This window comes from Diorhabda sublineata, chromosome 4 (assembly GCF_026230105.1).
Source record: "Diorhabda sublineata isolate icDioSubl1.1 chromosome 4, icDioSubl1.1, whole genome shotgun sequence".
NCBI classification, from domain to species: domain Eukaryota; kingdom Metazoa; phylum Arthropoda; class Insecta; order Coleoptera; family Chrysomelidae; genus Diorhabda; species Diorhabda sublineata.
Window position 1 is genome coordinate 21,669,535 of NC_079477.1, and position 27,521 is coordinate 21,697,055.

General features: G+C 30.0%; 1 protein-coding gene across 3 annotated transcripts in view; it reads right to left on the reverse strand.

Annotated features, from left to right (window-relative positions):
* LOC130442494 (rho guanine nucleotide exchange factor 10) overlaps positions 1-27,521 on the reverse strand; it is a 134,949-nt gene that overhangs the window by 41,826 nt on the left and 65,602 nt on the right. Inside the window, exon 4 of one of the 3 annotated variants that reach the window (XM_056776650.1) lies at positions 21,104-21,178. The exons of 1 other annotated variant lie outside the window; for it this stretch is intronic. In XM_056776650.1, coding sequence (XP_056632628.1) covers positions 21,104-21,178 — 75 coding nt within the window. Of the gene's footprint in view, positions 1-13,189; positions 13,661-21,103; positions 21,179-27,521 lie in introns of those variants that run through there. One more of the 3 variants, XM_056776652.1, reaches the window with a different exon arrangement.

Below are 27,521 nucleotides of genomic sequence, written 5' to 3' on the forward strand. Positions count from 1 at the left end.
CCGAATTATTATTTTCCAGAGGATAATTACAATTACCAATATTTCGATAATGCAAACGAAATACCAAATGATAATTCCAACCTTAACTATAACGAAAATTTTCCTATACCAGCCTCAGAAACAAATCAGTATCAAACATAAATAGCTTTCAAATGAATACATGACCTTACATTTAAATATCAAACCCATCTTTAAAATTACTTATAGATACCGGATGTTCCATCTTACGACCATATATAGGTAAACAAAATTTCCCAAATAAAATATTTCACTCGAACCATACCTTAATAACATGTACCGGTATTACAAAAACAAAAAACAAAGCAAAAATACCCTTGCTAAAAGAATTTAATTTACTAGAAGAACTAGAATTCATTCTTTATAATTTCCACGACTATTTTGACGAAATCTTAGGATTACGCGATTTAAGAAAATTAAAACTTAATATAGATCTAAACAATGGTTATTTCATTTGCCCTACTTGCAGAATACCTCTTTATATTATATCGATTTAGAAGAAAATACCGAATTCTTTATTACAAGTAAAAAATAAAACAGTACATTTAGAAATAAGAAACCTTACAAACGAAAGCGTAATCGTACCTTTTTATCCTGACTCCATAAGACAAAAAGGTGAACTATTTCAAGCCGAAGATTTCGAAATATTCAACATAGAACAAATATTGAATGAAAAAATAGAACCAGAATTCGATTTAAATAACATAAATTCTGTCAATATCAATTATAATTATGACTTCTCTTTAATCAGATCAGATCTTAATCAGGAAGAAAAAATGTAAAAAACTTATTTCTCAATTTCCAGAAGTATTACATAGACCTAACGAAAAATTAACTTTCACTAATAGTGTCAAACATGAAATAAAAACAAAAGATGAAATACCAATTCATACAAAATCATATGGGTATCCCTAAATACACAAAGCCGAGGTACAAAGACAAATAACAAATGTTAGCTGACGGAATAATAAGACTTTTATCAAGTCCTTGGTCCGCCCCTATCTGGATCGTTCCAAAGAAAATGAACGCGTCTGAAAAACAAAAATGGCGAATAATAACGGACTGTAAATAAACATCTCAGATATCTTAGACAAATGAGGAAGAAGTAAGTATTTCACAACCCTAGACTTGGCTTCAGGATTCCACCAGATTGAAGTACATCCAAATTCTATTCAAAAAACCGCTTTCAATGCGGAAAATGGAGATTACGAATATGAACGAATGCTATTTGGTTTAAAAAACGCCCTGCGACTTTCCAACGTGTGATGGATAACGTACTGAAAGATATATAAAACAAAATATGTCTTGTTTACATGGACGACATAATAACATTCTCAACTTCCATACAAGAACATACAGTGAAAGTTCCTTATTCGCGCTTCCTTCATTCGCGTTTTCACTATTCTAATAAGTACATACATAATAATAAAAGGATTCCAATAGGTATCCAACCCAATATCCTTTGTAAATGCCGTCAAATGGACTAATAAAAAAGTAAAATAGATCTTATAAAAACTTTGCCTAAAGTATGTTGTTAAATGATATTGCCGACGACTTTGACATAAGCCGCCTTCACCGGTGTTTTTTATAATGTAAATAAACATGATGAGAGCAACCTTATTATTCAATGATGAAGTACATATACATATTTTAAATGTTGCTGTTCCGTTCTATGGTAAAAGTCACTTTGCATGTTTTTTTTTCGTCTTTCAAATTCGTTATAAAAATTGTGATCGAGGACGAGATGGGTTCGGCAGATAGAATCAAGTGACATTCAGGAATTGCTTGAATCGCAAGATGAAGATTTGACTGAAACCGGCTTGGAGGAAATGTTAAATTCACAGCCTATTGAAGAAGAGGCTTCAACAAGCACTGGAAACGTGACATTTAATTTGAAAAATCTTAGCGAAGGTTTAAGAATGGCAAATGAGCTTTGCGATTTCTTTATGAACATTGATTCGTCTATAGAACGAAGTCTTATTTTTAAGAGGCAAATTGCTAATGCGACTGCTCCGTGTCAGTCTGAATTGAAGGAGCTTTTAAAAACTACCAAGCAAGAGAAAATTACAAAATTCTTCAAACCATTGCCTAAGCCTAAAGATAATTAATCAAAATGTTCAAAAACTCAAATAAAATTGTTTTTTTATATATTTGTTTTTTATGTATTTATTTATTTATATTGTCACCTAGGAACGTATCCCCCATAATCCCATACAAATTACTATTCCGTATTCACGGTTTCTGTATTCGCGGCATATTTTTGGAACATATACCCCGTGAATAAAGAGCTTTTACTGTATTGACAATCTTAAGCGAGTGTTTAAAAGACTCAAAGAAAATAATCTGAAAATCCAAGTGTGCATTTCTACGTAAATCCGTTGAATTTTTAGGCCATGTTATAACAACAGAGGGCATAAAACCTAAACCCAAGAAAATTGAAGCTATAAAAAATTTTCCAATACCGAAAAATTCTGAAAAAATCAAATCATTCCTAGGTCTCATTGGATATTACAGAAAATTCATTAAAAACTTTGCTCAACGATCCAATTCTGCAGCACCCCGACTTTTCTAAACCATTCCTTCTTACTACAGATGCTTCCAATTTTGCTATAGGTACCCTATTGTCACAAGGACCTATTGGTAAAGACCTTCCAGTTGCTTACACTTCACGTACCTTAAACCCAGCATAAGTTAATTATAGCACAATAGAAAAAGAGTTATTAGCTATAGTGTGGACTACAAAATATTTCCGACCCTATTTATTTGGAAAGAAATTTGAAATCGTTTCTAATCATAAACCTCTTCAGTGGTTATTTTCTATAAAAGAACCAAACCCAAAATTAATTAGATGGCGATTAAAACTTGAAGAGTATGATTATGAAATTATATATAAAAAAGATAAAAGCAATACAAATGCTGATGCCCTTTCAAGAATCCAAATTAATGCCATAGATGGAAAAGACGACGACAATATTTCCCTTTTTCCAAATTTCGATTCTAATGATTTACCTTATCTAGATACTGCTAGATACTTTAGACTAAATCTCTAAGTACATGCAAGAACATTCAGAAAACATTCAAGCAATAAATAAAGAAATTCATGATTCTCTAACATCTCAACAAAACAGTCTATTGAATAACGAAACATAAATAGAAGCGAAAATATTACTATCGAACCCGATAAACCTTTATACGAAAAGAAATTCTCTCAAAACATCAAAACATTAAACAAGTATGAGAAAATTCCTACTCCTATCGAGGAAAACGATAATGTTATAGTCAAAAATAAAAGAAAAATTCATAAAAATAATATAAAACCGCAACGTTTCCTTTTTCCAGATGACAAAAATCTTTCTTCTACTCTTAACGCTTCAAATAGCGACTGCAATTTAAATCAAGGAAATTCAGAACCCAATTCTTTCCGCTTCCCTAGGTCCCACGTACATAACTAATGCTCAACATACATTTTCATATCATATTAATATTAGCAATATGGAGTTATATGTCGAGCAGTTTAACCACATATTAGTAAATATTAATATAACTTTAAGTAATCATACTGACGAAGAAACAATACAAAATGAATATGCAAAAAAACATTCGATATTGACAAAAGTCATCAAAACATAATCACCAATAAATTACAACAAATAGATCAACATGTGTTTAATGTTTCTCATGCATTTTACTTATTCTTAATTTTAAACATTATAAACCAGCTGAATAAAATTCAATAATCAATAATATAGATAACGCAATATCTTTTGCTAAAGAAATAATTCCATTTTAAATCAAACCAATTAAATAATTTGATATTTTCTCTTCAAACAACATACGGCAAAGATAGTATAATTAAATTCCAGGAACTATTAAATTATTACATTCTTTTCAGTACGCAAGTTACAATAAAAAGAAGTATTGTATTGTTTTCGATATATTATATACCAATTATAAATCCAATCCCGTTTACATTGTATAAAATATACCCTATACCTATCCTGAACCAAACTATTATATTACCTCATCCTTATGCATTACTTAATGAATATACGCAATGGTGAGTAACAGAAATATGCCCAGAAGTAGAAGACATCTTCATCTGCGAGCAAAATTTGTTATTCTTTGGATAAATGGCCTACCTATTCAGAAAATACAAAGGGGAACTCAGAAAAACTGCGACCCAGATTTTCTGAACTTATGGGGGGAGGAGAAGTTATCCAAAACAACCCTCTTCACAGCGGCGCGTCATCATCAATTACTTATTTATTATTATGAACTCTAACCTCTTTAAGTTATCTTGCTATAAATTTTAAATATGTTTAGTCTGTCTGTAAGTTTTATAGATTCCAATTCAACCCCATTGAAGTTTCATCTTCAGTTAATTATTATTAATGTGACAATAATGAACCATAAATATATTTATCTAATTTTATAATTATTATGGTATAAGATAAGAGCTAATATATATAGAAGCCTGTGAAACTAATATTTTGTTCATTCAACTGACATTCGTCTAGTACGTTAGTCAGATTATTGTAACTAATTGTAACTTTAAATTATTAAATTCTCAGTTTCCTAATAAATTGTTTTTAAAAAAGCAAGTTGGTAAATAGAGTTATTCAATTATATCATGAAATGAATACTCAGAACTAATGCACTAGAGGAAATCTCAGAGACGTCTTGAGTATTTTCAAAACACTAATTTAGCGACAAGATTATAAGTATTGAAAAACTTGAAATATCTCCAATTGGCAATCAAAATAATATCAGTTATAGAGACGAAACGAAAAAATAATCATATTGCAAGTAATTACAACATATTTAATACGTAAAAAAGTTATTTAACGAGGCTCAAAAGATATACTAAGTGAATTTATTCAACTCTAATAAAGGTGAAATAAGATGTTGAATGCCAATATCCTAAATCAAGAAAGATAATAGTCAATAATTACAGGGATATATTGAAAAATTCTTAGCTTACTTTAGAACCAAACAAAATTTCAATGTCAAAATATTTTATTACTCAACATATTCTCCTCTTAATTGGATACATTTATTACGGCGAACCTGCAACGTCTCTAGAGCTTTAAAAAAAATGTTTCTTCTTGCTCTGCAAACCAGACCTCCACAGCTTTTATTACCTCCTAGTTGGAAGAAAATTTACGACCTTTTAAACTTTTTTTAATTGAGAAAAGAGATGATAGTCGAACGGAGCCAAATCTGGTGAATAAGGGGAGTGTTCTAGTAATTCAAACCCTAAATCACGAATTTTTTGCATGGCAACATGAGATTTGTGTGCAGGGGCGTTGTCCTGCAAAAAGAAAACATCTTTGGATAGCTTTCAGCATCTTACCTCTTTAATTTTCTCCCGTAGAGTGGTCAATAATGTCGAATAGTAATCTCCAGTTATTGTTCTACCCTTATTCAAAAAAATCAATCATGATTACTTTATGTCAATCCCAAAAAACTGAAGCAAGAACTTTTCCAACAGATTTTTGGACACGAAACTTCTTAGGTCTTGGAGAACCAGAGTGTCGCCATTCCATCGATTGCTGCTGTGTTCCTGGATCGTAGAAATGTACCAAAGTCTCATCCATAGTAACAATTCGGTTTAAGAAGTCTACATCGTTTCCAAATCTAGCACAGATCGAACGCGATGCTTCTACCCTTGCACGCTTTTGGTCAACATTCAATCATTTGGGGATCCATTTTGCAGCAATTTTTCTTATGTCCAAATTGACGTAAAATATATGATTAACGCGTTCGTATGAAATATTCAGTGCTTCAGATATCCGTTTTAGCCCCTGATAAAATCATGTCATGAACTGCATAGATATTTTCTGGGACTGACACAGAAACTGGCCTTTCCGATCGGTCATCATCTTCAATGGAAAATTTACCTCTTTTGAAGCTTGCAGTCCAATTTTTCACGGTCGCATACGAAGGACATTGATCACCAAGGGTATTAAGCATATCTTCGTAAATCTGCTTACCTCTTAACCCTTTTAGATACAGGTACTTGATGATGGCTCGATACTCCAATTTTTCGTTTTTCACTATTTTGGCGGACATCTTTTTTCTTTTAATTCATACTAACAGTTATTGTTCGTTGCTATGGTAACGCAATATTTTGTTTATGCATGGAACTGGTATAGGCTAACTAGATATCGATACATCCTTGTAAAACTTATAACATAGCCAAATATTTATTAGTTGACTATCATATTTTTCGATTTTTTATCTCAAGTCTTATCAACTCATTTGGAAATTAATCTGTAATATAAATAAGCATTAATCCTTTCAAAGTTTATTAATAAATGTTCTAAATAACCAAATATTCCTTTGAAACAATAACAAGTAAAGTTCTGTTCCATACTGACGATTCAATATATTTTCAAGTTACTACAGTAACGAGAATTCCAATCTAAATATGTAACTTCTCTTCGGTCTAATTATAAATTAGAGAAGCAGCTGCTTTTCAAAAACGTTTGGCTGTGTATTCTCTATACAATGGGTATTATTAAGGTTTTAATTCTCTAACTGAAAATAATTTTGCATTTAAATTAAAATGCTTATAAATTGGATAAATACACACAATACATTGAATATTCGTTATTAAAATATCAACAACTATTAGTAGTCCGGTCAAATTAGACCAAAAAATAAACTACATAAATTCCCACCAAGCTGAAAATTGTTTAAAATTCAACGAAAAATTAAATTTGATAGTTCCCCATTATTCCCCTACAAGGATAAGTTTTTATTCAAGGTAAAAGGTCAAAAAAATTCTCAAATTGAATTGCTCTATTGCTGTTTCAATTATCAATACATCATGATGATTATTAGCGTATTTTATTGAAAAATATTTTAACATATATTACAACTTTTTGTCTGAAGTAATTTTATGATAAAACTTACCGTTTTTCTGAAAATCGCGAAAACCTCATTTTTTTGATCTTTCACCTTGAATAAATTTTTTTCCTAACAGGGGAATAATGGGGTACTTTTAAATTTTATTTTCCATTGTATTTTAATTAGTCTTACCGTTTTTCAGCTTGGTAGGAATTTATGTATCTTCGAATATCTAAATTAACCGGACTATTAGATCAGGTTAAAAAAATAGGAGAGAACTAAACGATTTGAGTTCGTCTTCGTATTAATTTATAATAAAGGTCGGTGAGTGTGTTATCTTATATTTATATAGGAAATTCGAGTAGAAATAAGCAGCAGGGGAACGGAAACTGCGACTAGTTTGTCGTCGGTCGACAGGTAATTTAAAAAAACAATAGGTACGCCTCGGTCTAGCACAAAAGCATAAACAAGTGAAATGAAAAAAAAATATCCAGCTGCCCAGGTAGGTAGGTATATGGTGTATAAAGAACCAAACGAAATATACAGATAAATCTGAACAAAAGGGGCTTTAATATATAAGGATTATTCTGAAGATGAAACAGTAGCGTTGCTGAATATTTTTATGAAATATATTTTAATACAACAACGATCTATTAATATTGATTGTTAGCTTAAGTTAGATTAGATTTGTTGTTATAAAAACTACACGAATAAATGAAAAAATGGCGGCCATGGTATTAGAAATAAAACGTGTACAACAAATCCCTTTTTAAGTGAATTATAATTACTTAATTTGAACACAATATGTACATATTTTATTATTTAATAAAAAGTAGTTTAAAAACTTGATACGCCCACCACTGGGGTTAACTTTCCTGAAAGGATTTTTAATTAGGCCAGGTGTAGGGATGCGAATATAATGTTCTTTGAAAGCTGTAATTTATGGTACCTAAACTCGATAGGACCTAAACTATTGTCCTTTTCTACAGTTTAGATAAGGCAAAGTACTTCAAATGGCCTGGTTAAAATAGTTTCACGCATATATATATATATATATATATATATATATATATATATATATATATATATATATATATATATTATATATATATATATATATGTATATATATATATATATATATATATATATCCTGACTTCTTTAAGAAATTTTTTTTTGAAATTAATGGTACTACTACTATTTCTCTACCCCCTTGCTTTCTATATTCATTTCTATGGAAAAGCTTTGAAGATTTTACGTTGAATCTGCGCACCTAATACATTGAAATTATTTTAATTTGTTTCATGGCGAATAATTGATGTTATATTATGATGATCGAATTTACGACGATAAGTGAAAATATTAAATATTTACCTTGGAATGTAGTCAAATATTTTTATTTCAAACCTCTCTCATATTAAAACTGTATATTTTAAATATATCTATTTCTTTATATCTAAACGAATCCTTGCTTGAACATTTGCTTTATTATTAGTTTTTATAGCGTAATGTGATGAAAGATATATTTATGGCAATTTTCCCTACAACTGATTGAAAAGTTTGAATGAAAACACAGCTAAAATACCTGCCTGTAACATTTGGAACTATTTTGAGACAAACCTTGTAGATTACCCAGGATCCAAAAAAAGTTATAATCAGACGAGGCTGTAAGTAATACGAAATTCAACAAAAGCATGTACGTCTATCATGGTTTGCGGGAATGCAACAGGAGATGTCGCCCCAGTTTATGTTAACTACAAGTCGCAGAAACTTTGGCAAACTTGGTTGAGGGCGGTCCAATTGCAGCAAATCTGGATGGTTTGACACACAAAGCTTTGAAGATTGGTTCATGAATTTAATGCTTCCAATTCTAAAAAAACAAGAGGACAAGAAAATTATCATTGGAGACAATTTAAGCCAACATTTGAACATCGAGGTTGTAAAAGCGTGCGAAGAAAATACCGTTTCATTCGTTTGTTTACCACCCAACGCTATACACCTCTTTCAACCTCTCGATGTTGCCTATTTTCGCACCATAAAAGATTATTGGCGAAAAATATTAGCAGAGTAGAAAGAGTCTAACCATGGTAGCAAATGCGCCACAATACCAAAGAATTGTTTTCCTCAAAAAACTATTTGATGTATTAGAGCCATCAAATAAAAGTAACCTAAAATCAGGCTTTCCAAAATATGGTTTGTCGCCGATTAACAGAAATGTCGTACTGGAGAAAAGTTTAAAGCAAGTCGGAGCAGCTAGCGAATCGTTTGTAGATTTTTAAAAAACTAGATGAGAAGATCAGACTACAGTTAAAACAAGAATCGCAAAGCTGTCAACGTAGTCCCTGGGAAAAGCGTAAGTTCTAAAGACAACGAACAAACTTCAACATCAAAAGGCACTTCCAAGAAAAATACAAGTGGACAAAAACTAGACAAAAGTTTGTAAATCATACTTTTAGTGTGCGTTCACATTGGCCACGCTCAAGCGTCGAGCGATGCCGATCCAGCTTCGCAACGCATCGCGCCGCTCGAGCTTCGATCTTGTTCTTTTTTTTTAAGCGGCATCGCCTTTGTGGTGCGCTCATGTTCATATTTTTATTCAGTAAAATGAGATTATTGAGCGCACACTTAGAGAGGTATCTCTGCTCGATGTTTATCATTTGATGACCAAAAGCAATTAAATAAATTCGGTTCTATAGTAAAACGAAGGTTGACTGAACATGTGGTTAACCAACCATTGACGCGCTTTTCAATTCCATCACCAAATTATATAAAGTAACAATAATTTTTTTCACAGTATAGGTACTTCGAATTTTTAATAAAAATGTGATTATTATAATAATATTAAATTGTTTAGTTTGAAATTTGAGAAACTTGATTGATTTTATAACAATATTATCATATCTCATATTTCGTATTATTTGATCTAATCGAAATTCAACATTTTCATGATAATTACATAAAAGAATAATATAGAAAAGACAAGCCTTTTTTGTTACGTATAATAAGCACGCCAATGAGTTTAATAACAGCTTTGAACTGGCCGATAGAGTCAGACTATGTACAGTTGTTCCAAAAATAACACGTGGACTGGGAGAAACTCGGGAGGATCACAATAGAAATTTGATGGTTAAATAGAGGACAGATGTGAACTTCGCTTTTGACCATATTTCTCAGTAATAGTTCAAAGTAAACATCGGTATCTAAGTAATTCGTAATAAAATAGAACTTTGTGTATACAATTTATTAAACAAAAAGAAGACTATGAATATATTAATAAATGAAAAGTGAATTATATTGATACGCATAGATTAAATTTGATGTGAAATAATTAATAAAAATTATGAGGTGTTGCTAATGACTTATGTTATATGTGTTAAATCGAACGTAAATATATTAATTATGAATGTTATTCCACAACTGTAATTTATGAATAAATTTTTGGTGGTCCCCAAAATTTCGCATTAGATTAAAATACCGTAATCGTTTGTTTTAAATTCTCCCCATTAACTTCCTTATTAAAAAAAATAAGAATAATTTTAATAATTGGTATCTGCAATTGATTAATTTTTGTATAAAAAGGAATGACAATGAAATTTCTTTTCAATAAAGCCAAACTTCTAATACGTTTTTGAAGGAAATTGAATCCTTTTGATTATATTGTTTTATTAACCTACTGTTTTTAGATATTTTTTATACTTTTTTGATGTTACGATAAAACATATATAAAAATGATATCATTTTGTAAAATTGTAGATAGAAATATAATTATTTGCTAAAGAAAAAATGAAGATCCATTTATTTTCACGTTAACTTTATTGACAATAAAACCGAATACCTGGCTTAGATCAAATTTTATTTGATTTTCTTTAAATTTAATTAAAGTATTTTTAGCGTATGACTAAATTTCTACATTAACCGGAACTAAGCAAAAATAGGTTCAAGGAGAAATTAGTTATATAAACAATATTGTGATAGATAATATTGAATATAAATAAACCAAAACTTTTTTTAGTGGAAGGGCCTCCATAAAAACCAATTAACTATCAAGTACGACAGTTCATTCATAAACTAAGTCGAATTAAATTAAATGTTCTGTACAAGTCTTTGATTTTTTTATCTCTTCATAATATCGGTATATATCGGTAACTGATGGATTTGTATGCGGCGTTTCAAAAGATTTATTCAAATAGATGTTTTATTTAACACAAAATATTATTGAAAAAGACCGTTCCATCTATTTTTTTCAATACATCAACTAGAGAAATAAAAATTAGTAAATAATAAATAGTAATGAGAAAATGTTGAGAAACTTTTTTAATTGCGTCATTTTTTTTATAATGCATTTGACACTTATCCAAACATAAAGAAGTAGAAATTGGAACGAAATTTAATCATTTATTCAGTTTTTATTCTCTAATCGAAATTTCATTTCACCCAACGACAATATGTAGTATATATCCAAAAATTGGAACCCGCTGTATGCCCTGTTATTTAAAGTTTCGTACAAACTGAATCACGTAATCGCTTCAATAATTTTTAGGAAGTAAAATTCCAAATCTTGTTTTCTTATTAGAGTTACTCATCCAAACTAGGATAATATTAGTAGATAATATAAACATCCTATTGATAAGAGTTCAGAATGTAATAAATTATATTTATCAATGAATAAGCGAGTGTATTCCAAGTTTTTGGAATTTCTTCGTATATAATAAACATAATATAATATTAAGATCATCAATATCAATAGGATCGTCATTTATTTGTACCCGAAAATCAATTACCGCTAAATTTATCACTGAAAAGAATCAAAAGTTTAATTATTTCTAAATGAAATATCTTCCAGATGTCTCGTTTTGTAGATCTTCCTGTTTTTGGCTGCATAAGGCATTTATATTAGTAATACCTACATCTGTTCAACATTTCTTACTTATCTCTGGAAAACACTAAATATATGCTACTTTTTTACTATTTTTAGTAATATAATAGAGGGGTGTTCTTTTGGACTCCAAACTATCATAATCTATTCTAAATTTCTAGCTTTATATGTGAAGAAAAATAACAAGTATGATTTATTTACCTACATCGATTCAAATAGGCAAAAACGTATTTTGTCAGACAACAGTTGCGCGGTTATTTGATATCCCGTTTAAAGACCATTGAAACAATACCCATATGGTTGTGATAAATCAATTGGTTAATTGATGGTGGGTGTTGAAATTTCGTATTATGAGGGTTATCAACGACTAGAAAACAGCCTAGACACTAGTTGTCTACAACAAAATTTTCACATTTAATATTTTTCAATTGAAAAATGTCTCCCATTTTGGTACAAATTTTTCACACATTTGGGGTTGTTTCTGAGGGTACAAATAGTTAATTTAAATAAATTATTTCCATTATTCTAGACATTACATGGTACAACTTACATTGGATGTAAGATGTACCATGTAATGTCTAGAGTAATGGAAATAATATGTCTCCCCCGCCTTAAATTTACTATTTGTACCTTCAGAAACTACCCCAATTCTAAATAATTACTAATCCTTTATTTATTACCACGATAATTCATTGAATGAATAATACACAAATTTCTTCTCGATTTGCTTTTCTCACAAAGCTAAAAATGTTTTCAAATTACACAGTTCTATTAATCTTACTCGTGCCACTTATGATTCTTTATCATCAATACTGTCTAGAGTTATAAAATAAATAAAAAACGTGAGTAATTTTATGAATAAAGATTTAAATAAAACCGGTTCATTCAGCAATTTTGATTATTCATAAAAAGCAATGACACATATATTTTGTGCTGCAATTTATAACATCAACATCTGAAATAGGAAAAAAATTAATAATGTTAAACCAACGGGATTTAGGTCAATGACCTACCAACAATGTTTTAGAACTAAACAACCGAATTTTATTTATCAAGTAGTCCAACTTTTTTTCATATTTATAAGCTTTACCATACTAAAATCACAAAATTTGATTGAGATTAAAAATTTTCTATATGAAAACAAATTAATATTTTGAAGTTTTTATAGGGAAGGAAAATAATACTAAACGTATTAACAACACTGTATTTAAATTGTAACGATAAATCTATAAATGTCAATAGAAAAAATATGTATTTATGGCTTCATACAAATATTTATAAAATAGTTTTTCATGTAATTCCAATCAGGTAGAAATAATTCCAACAGATGTTTTGGTGGAATATTTTAGGTTATTTTATGCATTTCTAGTAATAAATTTTTTTTACGTTGATTACATTACAAATATTTGATATCCATAGAAATTTGAAATGTACATTTACTTACATTTAATTAATACGATTCCATCTCTAGCGCTTTGCATTTTTGGCATGTTGGTAGAAAATTAAAATCCGCGAATAATTTTTATGTTGTTGCAACGCCGATCGGGCGATGAAACATTTCAAATTTCTTTTAGTTACACTACAACCTTAAAACACTAATTTTTTCGTTAATATCACTTAATTTAATCACAATCTTCGAAAAATTAGAACATCAACATCTCTATGTTAACGGTAATCTCACTTTTGCATGATACACACAGGTGATGCGTTCATTTTTTTTTCTGGTGGAAAAACAAACGAAATAATTCGAAAACCATGGTAACGCGCATTCGGATTGTCGACATATTATTCTCACGGCCGGGTTTCTTCTGTATACAAGACACTGACATACACGTAGTAGGTAAAATTTCTGACGTCGTAAACATACGACCGCGATTAGCTTGTTAGTTTGTTAGATTTGGAACCTTCCAGTATGTGTAGAATCAAAAGCCCTTGATTGAGAGAGGAGAATGGTTCGATGGTTGTGGGTTGGTGTACGAGGCCGGTGCACCGTTGCGTTGGGTGCATTTCGGAACGGCAACGTTGTCACATTTTTAAATGCGTATTTAAAACAAATATTTTAATCTTGTCATTCTTTTTTTCAGTTTATAATAATTATTATAACACAATATATTTCTTTGAATCAATATAAACATTACTAAATAGAATAATTTCTTATTTAATAAGCAATTCAAATTCAATTCAATTAATTCGTACTAATCACCCTCGATAATCGTTGATTACGGTAACCGCAATTTTAGTAAGCGCTCAATAAAAATCATGAAACGGTACAAAGTGACCCAATTTATTTTGTATTGGTTAGTTGAAAATTTCAAAATTCACTTTATACTTACAATGACAAAAAAAGTTTTTCGGCTATATATAGATATTTACAGACAATTATTGTATAACTTTTTCTGGTAATTATCTAGATTGGATTACACCCCTCCAATTTCGTTAAAATTTTAGTATGTTATAAAGAAAATTACCCTGAACAAGTATATATATATATATATATATACAGTGCTTTTCAGATAAAAGTATCCACCTTTAATAACTTTTGTAATACTGGTATTTAGAAAAAATCCAAAAACACGTCAATTTATGTTGGAATGGGCAAGCATTATGGCTTATTCAAACTTACTGGAAAAACCACCCCCTCACCCCTAGCAGCATCCCCTTTATTTTTTTAAATTACTTTTCATATTTTTTTATGTAAAATTGGGATACTCCTCTTTGAGCTGATTTCAAAAATGTATAATACTTGTAGGTTAAAGTGGTTAGTTTATGAGATAAACAATTTTTCTTTTAAGAGCACAAATTTTACTTATTATTTACTTTCACCTTATTTGCCTGTACTAAAATGGGTTGTACAACAGTTCAAACTCTTTAATCTTTTTAACTGTGCTATTTATTCTACTTAAAAAATCCAAACAACAAAAAACTCTACTTTTTATTAAAGTTGACATTGACATTGTCAACTAGAATTTGTAGTCACTATTGATAGTGTAATTTGATACATTATTTATTTTGTTTCTCTGAAACCTCTTATACATAACATACCTCTCTACAAAATGAAATCACAAGCAGGGGTTACTGTTATCGAAAACTCTTTTTTTTCTTGATGAGGTGGTCGACTATAAATAAAATAAGCGATGATTCTACATACAGTTTGTATATCTATTCGAATTTGATTAAACCTCACGGTTAGGATAGGTTAGGTTAGGTTAAGTTTCAACGATTAATTTAAATATTACAATCACTGAAAAATCATTACAATTATTTTCTTCATAACATACTAAAATTTCAACTAAATCGGAGGGGTGTAACCTAATCTAGATAATTACCCTTTTTCTTTTTATTCTTTCAAAATTTTTTTTTTTGTTATAAAAAGCATGAAATATATTTTTCAACTTTTGACTTTTACTTAGTATCCGACTTGTACATTTGGCAATGCAGCAGTATATATAATAGTTACGCTGTACCTTTGTCAGATTGTGTGTCACTAAAAGGAACACATGTGTGACAGAGTTTAAATTTATATACCCCATGTTCGAATAGACAGATAAGGACGTGCAATATGTTCCACTTAAGTGCCATTTGGGAAACCCCCTTTATTTAACTTTCAAAATAGGTGATGCGGTTAACACATGAGGGTTTTTTAAGGTTATTTTTTCAAGAGGGCACTTCAAAAAGCATGAGATAAATTAAATTATAATGAAATAGATACCTAATAAAATTTTTAAAATTAAAACGCATCGAGAAGTAAAAAAATTGTCAAGTATCAAAGTTTATGTTTATAATTATATGTAGTTGAACATCATTATAGTCCATTCCCTTTCAAATAGGAATAGGTGGATTGTCTAACAGTAGAATGCTCATTTTGCTTAAAATTTCTTGAAAGGCAATAGGAAATCATCTAGAACATCTTCATGGTCATTTTAAAAATGCTTAAACCATTCAAAAACACGTAGACGCGATAAAAATTCACCTGTTTTGCTTCAGACCGTAGCTAAACTGTAATTCCTCAGTCTCTGATTGAGAACATACAATGATCCGATTGTGGAAAGTCCCGTTAAACACTTTGATTTCGTAGGTGTCAGTATTGCTGTACAGGTAGTAAAAAGTAAATTCAGATCAAGAAAGTTTAAAACGATTTTAAATCCTCAATAAACTAGAACTGATACATGTTTTATGGAATATTCATAAATTGATCTCTTGATACGCGGTAATGTAAGATTCTAGTTTATGTTAACAATCCTAGGAAATCATATTTCAAAATCTTTAATTCCACGCTCACGAAAATCAAAGAAAACCGCAATTGTAGTGTGTTATCTTCGTATTGAGCCTATTAAAATTCAAATAATCCACTTATATAATTTTGCATACCTTCGTAAATTCTCTACGAACATTTTCTGATCGTATTTTAACATCTCGGCCAATGGAAGTGAAGTAAACATTGAGCAACAAAAATTTCTTCATAGATGGTATCGAGAAAAGACAACACGTCGAGTCTTAGTGCTTATCTTATTATAGTACGGAAGCTGGGTATAGCTTATAATCGCAAACAAATTGAAAAATATTATACATATCGTGTCTGTAATTTTTCTTGCTGTGGGTTGATCAGAATATGTATAAAATTATGAGAAAAATCGATCATAACAGTCCTTCTGAATTTTGAGAATAACAAACTTATCATAATACTTACGAAAACTTTGTATATCTTTAAATTACACACTATTATATGATGGACAAAAGTCACAAATTCAATTTTCACGAGATATTTGGAAATTGACCAATTTTAAAATTATTACTGATTCAAGTCAGAAAAATTGAGGATAATAATTCTAATTAATCTAATTTTAAATAAATGTCTTCCAAAAATATAAACCAAATAAAAAATTCAGAATTTTGGCTACCGTACTAATATAATCCATGAGTTTAAAAGGTTTATCATCACGATTTCGAGACATCCTCAAGCCACGATTGCCCCTTGAAACCCCACTTCGACAACCTTTTCGACATCGAACACCAAGACAAGGTTTACTGAACCGAAATATTTACGAGTCGCTCTGAAACTGTCAAGGTCTTTGAAATAATTGCTGATAGTGTATTCACTTTTACCTTGTACCTTCTTATAATTATGGAAAATAACAATTGTATTTTACAAATTATATTTTCGTGGGGTAAAGTAAATAATATTATTTACTATACCATTATATAATTTCTTGAAACTAACAATATTTGAAGTTTGAACAATACATAGATTGTTTAAACACTGGAAATAAAGAATCTAGACAAATGTCCTCAAAAAATGATTGATCTATTGTTAGAATAATTTCAATGAAATTTATTCGTATGATGTCGTCATTTAAAAAGTCTAAAGCGAATGGCGAAGGTCATGTCCTAACATACATCGATGTGGGTAAGCAATACCAGGAACGATAATAGATCTAAAGTAATTTATCATTTGTTATCAAGCAATATATTATGTCATGTGGGATATTACCTATATGACAAATATTCTTTCTGTAATTCGACGCGTGTAATTAGAAAAGTAACCAATACACTGAAATGATTATACCTATAGTTCGTTTCTCTACACCAACTGTTATCCAGAAATTGTTACTTTCATTTGATCGTTTTACTTCAAGTACTTCCCTTATTTGCAATCATTTAAATTTCTATCTGAAAGCCCCGTATAATTTCCACGCATAGGTACGTATTTATAAAATGTACGGGAACAAAAATAATTTTAGATATTTATAAAAAAACATGGAAACTCCTTAGTTTTGACAAGAAACATCATCAGACGTTAAATCAGTCCAGTGTAAGTTATATTTTGTTGAATATTTAATAGTGGATTAATGAATTTATTGACTTCCCATTGTAAACTATATACTTTTGGTGGAATGTTTTAGAGTATTAGCAAAATATTTACGGTAATCGTTCTTGAAATTATGTAAACAATAATGAATAAGAAGCATTTTTTGCTATGTATGTGGGAAGCAAAATACACACATACGGTTAGACTTGAAGGTCAAACTCTCCTTGGATTTATTATACTGAGATTTTTTAGGAAACATGTATCTGTATTAGGGAGATATACAAGGCCGATAAAAATTCATTAGGAGTGTCAACATTGGTGGTATAATAATTATAACAAAAAAAAATAAAGTAGGTTAAATCTAGAAATAGACAATAAAAGATAAATAAGTCCAACATTTGAAAGAAGTATCTTAGCAACGCGGGATTATCAATGGAACCACATCTCTATGAACTGTTTTTTGTCAAATGTCAAATTTCCTTGAACACGTGCCGTATTATGTTTACATTATTACTGGGAATTTTAAGATACACAATTACTTGAATTATGACTGATATGATTTCATTTAATTTACTTAAAAATAGTTGTAATATAAAAATACACTCTGTTGATGACGGCAACGCCGTAATATAACATTTTACACACACATGTCTCGTATTCTTTATTTTGCCCCTGTTTTTAATTTTCGAACACACCTTTTCCTGTTCCTGTATACTTTTATATTCCGAACTGGTCCGAATGTTCGTAACTGAAGTAGGAATTGCGCAGAGACGTACTTTCTAAAATCGGTATGTAAGATATTTTCGACTACTGTTTGGGTCTAGGAAATAAGAAATGGTATATACAGTGCTTTTCAGATAAAAGTATCCACCTGTAATAACTTTTGTAATACTGGTATTTAGAAAAAATCCAAAAACACGTCAATTTATGTTGGAAGGGGCAAGCATTATGGCTTATTTAAACTTACTGGAAAAGCCACCCCCTCACCCCTAGCAGCATCCCCTTTATTTTTTTAAATTACTTTTCATATTTTTTATGTAAAATTTGGATACTCCTCTTTGAGCTGATTTCAAAAATGTATAATACTTGTAGGTTAAAGTGGTTAGTTTATGAGATAAACAATTTTTCTTTTAAGAGCACAAATTTTACTTATTATTTACTTTCACCTTATTTGCCTGTACTAAAATGGGTTGTACAACAGTTCAAACTCTTTAATCATTTTAACTGTGCTATTTATTATGAAGTTACAATAAGTGTTCAAAATGAGTACCATTCACTTCCATACAATGGTATAATCTATTTTGAAATGCCTCTCTGACATTGCTTAATACGGCTGGATTTAATTGTTGACATTCATTTTCTATCCTCTCTCGTAAATCATCCAGAGATTCTGGTTGGGTAGCATAAAGTTTTGTTTTTAAATATCCCCATAAAAAGAAGTCTAGGGGTGTTAAATCCGGTGACCTAGGTGGCCACTCCATCATCTGCCCCCTTCTACCTATCCAACGAGCGGGGAATGTTTCGTTTAAAAATTGTCGGACAGGCATAGCATAGTGTGAGGGAGCTCCGTCTTGTTGAAATATCAGTAAATCTTCGGAAAGGTTATCATTTTCTATTATTGTTGTAATACGTGGGTCAACCCCTTCCCTGAGTAACTCAAGATATGATTCACCATTTAAATTTCCGTTGATGAAGAAAGGTCCGACAATGTGGTCACCTAGGATACCACACCAAACGTTTAACTTTTGGGGATGTTGTGTATGGAATTCACGCATAATATGTGGATCACTTTCAGCCCAATATCTACAATTATGCCTACTTACTAAGCCATTTAATGACCATGAGCATTCATCAGAAAAGCAAATATTGTTTAACAATTGTGGATTGTTATTGATAATTTGCGTCATTGATTCGCAAAACTCTAGACGACGATCAAAATCATCTTCATTCAACTCGTGCACCAACTTCACTTTGTATGGGTGGTACTTGAATTTATGTAGAATTCGGAAAACTGTAGAAGATGAAACACCGATCGTTGACAACGATTGGGGTTGTTGAGCCTCTGTCAAACTTTAATAAAAAGTAGAGTTTTTTGTTGTTTGGATTTTTTAAGTAGAATAAATAGCACAGTTAAAAAGATTAAAGAGTTTGAACTGTTGTACAACCCATTTTAGTACAGGCAAATAAGGTGAAAGTAAATAATAAGTAAAATTTGTGCTCTTAAAAGAAAAATTGTTTATCTCATAAACTAACTACTTTAACCTACAAGTATTATACATTTTTGAAATCAGCTCAAAGAGGAGTATCCAAATTTTACATAAAAAATATGAAAAGTAATTTAAAAAAATAAAGGGGATGCTGTAGGGGTGAGGGGGTGGCTTTTCCAGTAAGTTTAAATAAGCCATAATGCTTGCCCCTTCCAACATAAATTGACGTGTTTTTGGATTTTTTCTAAATACCAGTATTACAAAAGTTATTAAAGGTGGATATTTTTATCTGAAAAGCACTGTATATATAAAAGAACCCTTTTTACTCCCTTTTTCAAATGGTTCTCGTGAACTTAAATTTTTTTCCATCGTTTCCAATATTTTATATTGTACTGCCAAGGAATAAAATAATTTGTTACGTAAAACGACTAACAGACAATGATACATAGTTTATGGCGGGTAGTCATACGTCGAAACTGTTGACAAGACCTATAACGAAAGATTATCTAGATTTACTTGGATATTCAATAGTTCGGTTCTGTTTGTAAATGACGTAGGATTTAAATTACATAATTCGCTCCGCAATTGTGAGTCACTTTTAGTAGATTCTACCTGTACAACAACATATAATGGATTCATAATACCAAAACTCCCAATGTTCGATGAGATTAGTTTCGTATTGTGTGTATATTTTTATTTGACCATATTCCTATTTTTCCAACTGCTGTTTCTGCTTCTGCAATGTCGGTTCAACATATATAATGGATTCTTTTAAAAATAAACGAAATAAAAATGCTAGTTTTATAGAGAATGAAAGGAAATATGGTTTTCTACATTAGCAATTGATATAATTAATTATAAAAATATTATTTATTATTATTGTATATATTACTAACTGATGCATAGAAATTTCTATATCTTCTAGATAATATTTCGTTTTACAAATGGAAATTCATTCTAGAAATATCAATTTGAATCCTGAAGTTTTTTAATTAACATGAATATGCATAATAAATAGAGAACATTTCAATTCATGCTTCCCCTCTTTGTAGACAACTTTTAATACAGTATTCCCGTCCGCCATCTGGCGTACAGTAGATGTAATATATTCTTTAGCTATATACATATCTACAAGAATCGATCGAATATTATTCCTAGTTGTTCTGAAAGTAGTTAACTGTAATGAATACTTACGTAGAAGGGAGTAGGGCAATTTCTATTTCTTATCTATTCCATTTAAATTAATATTGAATGAAAGGCTTTTCAATATGTATTTTTAATTACTTTTATTTTCAATTACCATGATCAAAATTTCCATGCTTAGCGGACTTTCTCATTATCTTACCTTTGATTTTACGGCTCCATCTAACTTTTCTATTCTTCACCTCATAAACCACTGGACTTTGGTCGACATTCTTACCTGGAATATAAAAATAATATGAAACGATGTCGTGTCATTAAAACGATAACGTAAATATCGTATATTAGCTAATTATCCATTTTTTTTTTCAAAATGAAAGAAATGAATAAAGACTTTTAATTATAATTTGAATCTGATAACATCCTAATTTAAATAAGGACAACATTTAAAATGTATATTCAAATGTTGTGTTCTAAATGGAAATACAATTCTATATTTATTTAAATAACATGCAACAACATTCTGAAGAAAATGTTATGTAAAGAAGAGACCTTTTAAAATATTTTATTGATAAGAGATTTTAAATTTCTTATATTAGAAATAAAAATACGAAGAGATTTGGTGATTAATAATATTCCATCATCACTATAATCATTTTGTAGCTAATTAGTTCAACGTTCGAAGTAATTTTACTCGCGTGAAAATAATAAAATGAATATGATTAATTTGTTTAATTTAAGAATACTTTTTCCTTCATTTTAACTTGTTCATTTTTTTTATATAATTCCAATGTTTAAACAAAATTAATCCGTTTGTTATGTCCCTCAGTATTTCAATAAAATTCTCTGCATGCTGTATTAACCCAGTCATTGGAACTATTATCTTATCTAGTTTACTAATAATGTCACATTCTATATTAAACTTGATCTCTTTGTATAAATTTTAATATATAAAAACTGCAGGAAGTTAGCATTTACCTTTAGCGTGACAAATATTTCTATTATATTGGAATGTTATCTCACTTAATGTTCTTAATTTACACAAACAAACAAAAAATTTCAGGCATGATGATTGTACTATAAATAAATTAATAAATTATTAAGTAGACCGCACATCGCGCTTGTTTTAAATAAGAGCGTTGTAATAAGTAAAGAAATATAGTACCAATGAAAATCCATGAATTTAACACCAAATTGTCATTATGTTAATATCGAAATTACCAATAGTTTCCAGCCTCGTGCATAGATGGCGTCACAAGTGGTATTTTCGTACTATCGGAGGTGTTTGTAGTAACACAATGTAATTCAATTTCCACAAACGTAATCATAAATTATATGAAAACGATCTTTAAAAAGAGTTATCACTCCTTTTCCAAATAGTATTTGATATTAAAGTCAAAGTAGTTTCACCATTTTATTTAGGAGGTCCATATTAAAATCAGATACGAAGATATTCACTTTAAACAGTTGTGTTTGTGTGTTTGTCGACGATTAGGGCCCTAGTTTTTTATATCGTTTAATTATCCCAAGTATCCCGAGAAAAGTAGATCATTGTATAAATCGAAATACCCGTTTTTTATTTGCTAAATTGAAATGTTCATGTTCTGCTTTTTTGGAACTTTAATACTCCATTAAACTAGTACCATCACTTTCAATTCTAATGAGATGGCCTAAAGCCAATCATGAAATTTCGTTATTCCCATCTACGTCTGAAATTAAATCAAATTGATTTCGATTAGACTAGAAATGGGAGTGAAATTTATTTTGAAATCTGTAGCGGTACGATGAACATCGCAGTCAGAAAAATTATGTACATAATATTTAATTTTGATGAATATTGAACGATATTTTTTACAAGATACATTAAGTTCAATGTAAGTAGTCGGAATATGTAATTAACAGGGAGGTGAAAATTCAACACAATAAAGTATATAATTTACTGATTTGATTAGAATGAATAATTAAAAAGTGAAACCTTCCAAATGAAAGCTCTTGGTGATATTAATTCATATAAATTTCGCTTATTTAGAAGTGATCATATCACAATAACTTCAAAACGTATTTGAAGCGACTCCGAAATATATAATAAATTGACAAATGTCGATCAAATATAGACATGTGCAGAAAAAAATTGCTTTCCCGTTTCCCATATAATAGTAATTTGAGAACATTCGTTAACAACTCAATTCTTGTATAAAGTTATCTAATTTTCTACCAACAAATCCAGTAGTTTAGCAACACATCAGCCGTGTATATTATTTGAATTTGACTGAGGAATTATTTGGAATTACACGCCCTAGATAAATAACTTGATAAAATATTATGCATTCGTAGTTCACGTTGTCGCTGGAAGAAATTGATGTTGTAAATTTCTTCAGTTTATTGCCCATATACTTGGAACTTTACCTCAATGCTTCTCCATGACCAAGTGATTTAAAAAATTATTTAGATTATAATATACCGTATGGTATATTATAAGGATAGTATCAGTAATTTGAAGTAAATTCAATAGTTATATTACTATATTTTTTCACAAAATATTCGGGGTATAATGTAGAAAGAGTGTCGTTGATGATTTTTCGAATTGCTACACCACCAACTTGTTTAAATTAGGTGTCTTTATTCAGGACATGAGCATGTACCGGTTTAAAAAAATCAAATTTCTTCATTATTCCTACCTTAAAATTCACTATTTTTGTGTATCGTGGATGTGTCTCATCTTCCCGTGACGGATAATTTACTTAACACTCAACATCTTATATCAAAATCATCTGCTTTTAAGATGATTGAACGACTGAATAATTTTCTTGAACAAAGATTAGTACAATCATTTTTATATCTTCACCAATGGTATTTTGTCGATAATTACTGAATGGATTTGTAACAATAAATTTTATGTAATTAATTGTATTTTCGCTCATGAGGGAAACGATGATAATATTAATGAGAACAAATAGAAATTTTGGCGTCATGCTAATTGGAAAAATATAAGTGTACTTAGCAACTGGCTCTCCCGGTTTTATAAAGCTGAAATAACGAGTCTCTTTAAAGTGATTCTTTAATCCGATTCCCCACTGACATTCTCATTCGTATTATGTATTTTTTTTACTTTCAAGCAAATCCACGATCTAGATTGTTAGTATTCTTCCGATAAATTTTATACTATATTTCTTATCTTTATTAAAAATAATGTTAAAGCTTCAACTAAGAAAATGAATTTTATAAATAAAACTTTATATTGAAACACAATGATTAGTCACATTAGAATTCTTTAGTGTGAAGAAAAATTGAAAGTTTGCGGCAACGCCTAACCAACGAAAAATTATTGCTCCCGTCAAGTTGTCATTGATTTATATTTTAGTGGTACGAGTTTCTTTGTTATGACAAGTGAAAATTAGTCTCCCATAGAGCTCGTTGTGGTTTTTTCGGTCTCCGACGAGCACTGCGGGGGGTCGGAAAGTAAGGAGGATTTACACCGCACCTTGAAAAACATTCGAGGATTCAGCTTCGTTTTTGTAATCTGAGATTGTTTGTTTCAGTTGCGCCGCTGTGAGTTATATACCATAACAGTGATGGAGATGCGATGAACAAGCTACTTAATTCATTATCACTTACGTTTTTTTTAAAATTCGATTACATATTTATTTTTTCTTAGAATTATTTCACAATAAGTCCAAATAATTATTTTTTTTTATTAAACAAGTATTTGTGCATATGTAGACGATTCTACGGCACTGAGGTATAAATGAATAATTCATAGTACGCTATGTGGTTGAGGATTATCCAAAAATCTGACACTAACGGTAGATTAGAACAACAACAGGGTATCATTTTTAATGTAGATTTATATTACCATGATTCATAACACTTGTTAAGAATAAATACCAAAGTAAACACAGATTACTAAGATTGATTGGTTAGAAACATACAAAATGTACTGCCACGGCAACTGGTTATGAAAAATGATCGTAAAAGGTAACTGATCGATTGTAATGATGAATTTTAAATTAAACAAAATTAATTTTTAACGTTCAGCTACAAGTAATCAAGGCTTTAACAGCGTAGTAATAAATTAACGATGTGCCGGAATTTTGACTTTATACAGTGTTGAAAAATATTTTGTACGTTCCGAACAAACTTTGATATCCCTAAAATTAAAATTATTTACCTTAATCTATTCAAAAAAAATTATTAGGAAGCATACGATGTTATAAACAAACTAGCAGCGAAACCCGGCGATGCTCGGATTAGGTACATAGAAAACAATCAATCAATTCGATTTGGTTCTTTTAGATCGATAATAACACTCGTATACATTTTGGAACTTTCCAGATCAATCCAAAAATTGCTAGAACATTCTATATCGATCATAATAAATTGCACTCATTTTGGAGCTTTCCTGATCATTTGGGAAATTTCTGGAACATTCTAAATCGATTATTATAGAATATTTTAGAACTTTCTAGAGTATTCTAAAAATTTTGAGGTCCTTTCAGAAATCCTCAATACTCAAGGGACATTTACCACCCTAACGGGAAGTTAATTGGGGTTGATGGTGATAGAGAAAACTGTTTCTTTACTTATTAACAAATCATTTTATGTATATAAATTATAGATTAACACAATAAAAAAATTATATATCTTATAAATGTTCGAATGAAGTTTTATACAATTAATTAAAATAGAAAAAAGCCGTTGATTACATGTTGATCGTTTAAATGCAAGTACTTGATATAAATCCGGTTTTTGCAAATATCAATATCAATAATACACAGCATTCCTATTTAAGTTTGAAAGCAAAGTTCAAAACCACCATTAATATTTCTGTACCTTCGTAGACCAGAAGAAGTAGAGGAAGAAGATGAGGAAAGAGAGCCGGCCGGCCGACAACTTGTTTTCTTTTTCAAACAGCTTATCTCCGTAAACTTGTTTGTAAAATCGTAGAATAGACCAAGCGAATCAGTTAAACCTCTAGAAATTATTTTGTTTAATTTTAAATAGAATTTTTTTTCAGATTTGCATAAATTCATTATTTAGTATACATTAATTTGAGTGATTTCGTAATTAGCAAGCAACAAATACTTGAAAATAATAAACCTAACGTGAGTCAATAATAATTACAATCCATCCTCTTGTTACTCACTTCATTGTTGAAATTCTTTTGATGAATTTCCATTCTTTCTTTGTCGACTCACTCGCGTTCGAAGTGATCGCTCTAAGAGCTTTGTATTTGAAAAAAGGGGTAATTTTCGAAGAGCTCTTGACGAAACAGGATTGGTCTTATTCAAAAATAAAATAGTACATATGCATGTTTGAAAAATCATCTACGCCAATAGAATAAGAGCATTGAGCTGAAATTCTAGAGAGGTGTTAAGGAAGGTTAGATGTACGAAGAAAAGAATCAGGACCTTGTTTGGTCACACAATATTGGAAATTCAGGGCACCAAACATGTTCGAATATTGATGTTAAACATATGCATGTTTGAAAAATCATGCACGCCAAAAGAATTAGAGCATTGAGTTGAAATTCTAGAGAGGTGTTAAGGAAGGTTAGATGTACGAAGAAAAAAATCAGGACTTTGTTGGGTCACACAGTATTGGAAATACAGGGCATCAAACATGTTCGAATATTGATGTAGAACATATACATGTTTGAAAAATCATCCACGCCTAAAAAATAACAGCATTCAGTTGAAATTCTATATAACATATTTATGATCTCGTTGGTAAGGGAAATACATTATATCAAAAAATGACGACTATATTCAAGCTATTCGCCAATAACGTTCCGAAGTTGAGAAGACATAACATAAGACTTAATTTTATTTTAACGTCGTGAATAAAACTGATTTTTTACTCTATACGGGACACATCTCGCTTTTTATAATGTATAAACATGATGTTTGTTCCAGAACGGCATTCCTCACTAAACAATGAACACGTTTTTAGTCCATTAGTGATATCAAAAAGATGTATCATGTCAGTTGGTCAGTCAAAGGGTGATAATATGCTAATCTGACTTACGTATAGTATTATGTTGATATCAATTTCCTAATTAAATCAGAGGCGTCGTATAACAACGGGTTCGAATTAGTCTGTTTTATTTATAGCCCAAATTCTTTTTGTTATTTCAACAAAATACTTCAAAATCATAATTTATCAATCCCATAATTTTCAAAAATTAACCTTGAGATTATTCGGAATGTATTGGTCAGGGAATATAGAAAAAATAGAAACCAAAAATCGGCCATATATACAATATACAAAATACCAAACATTATTTTGTGTTCCAATTTTTCAGTGTTTTAATATTTTATGTAAAATTTTGTTCAAAAATCATCTAAAAAAATGATACAGAAAATGAATGTGACTTTTCTTTAACACCACTAGAAAGAGAAGCGGCTCAAATTTATTGACGGAAAAGTAAAGGAAAGTATAGCTGCTTTCCATTTATATCCTCAGACGCCAAGGAATTTTTCTTGCTGAAATTAATTTTTGCGGGAGAATCTTTATTAGTGGGAAAATTCAGTACAAAACACGTAAGTCAAGTTGTTAGGTTTTAGTCTCTGAAGAAGATAACTTGGTTATCGAAACGTGCGTCAGACTGTGTAATTGTGAGTGTT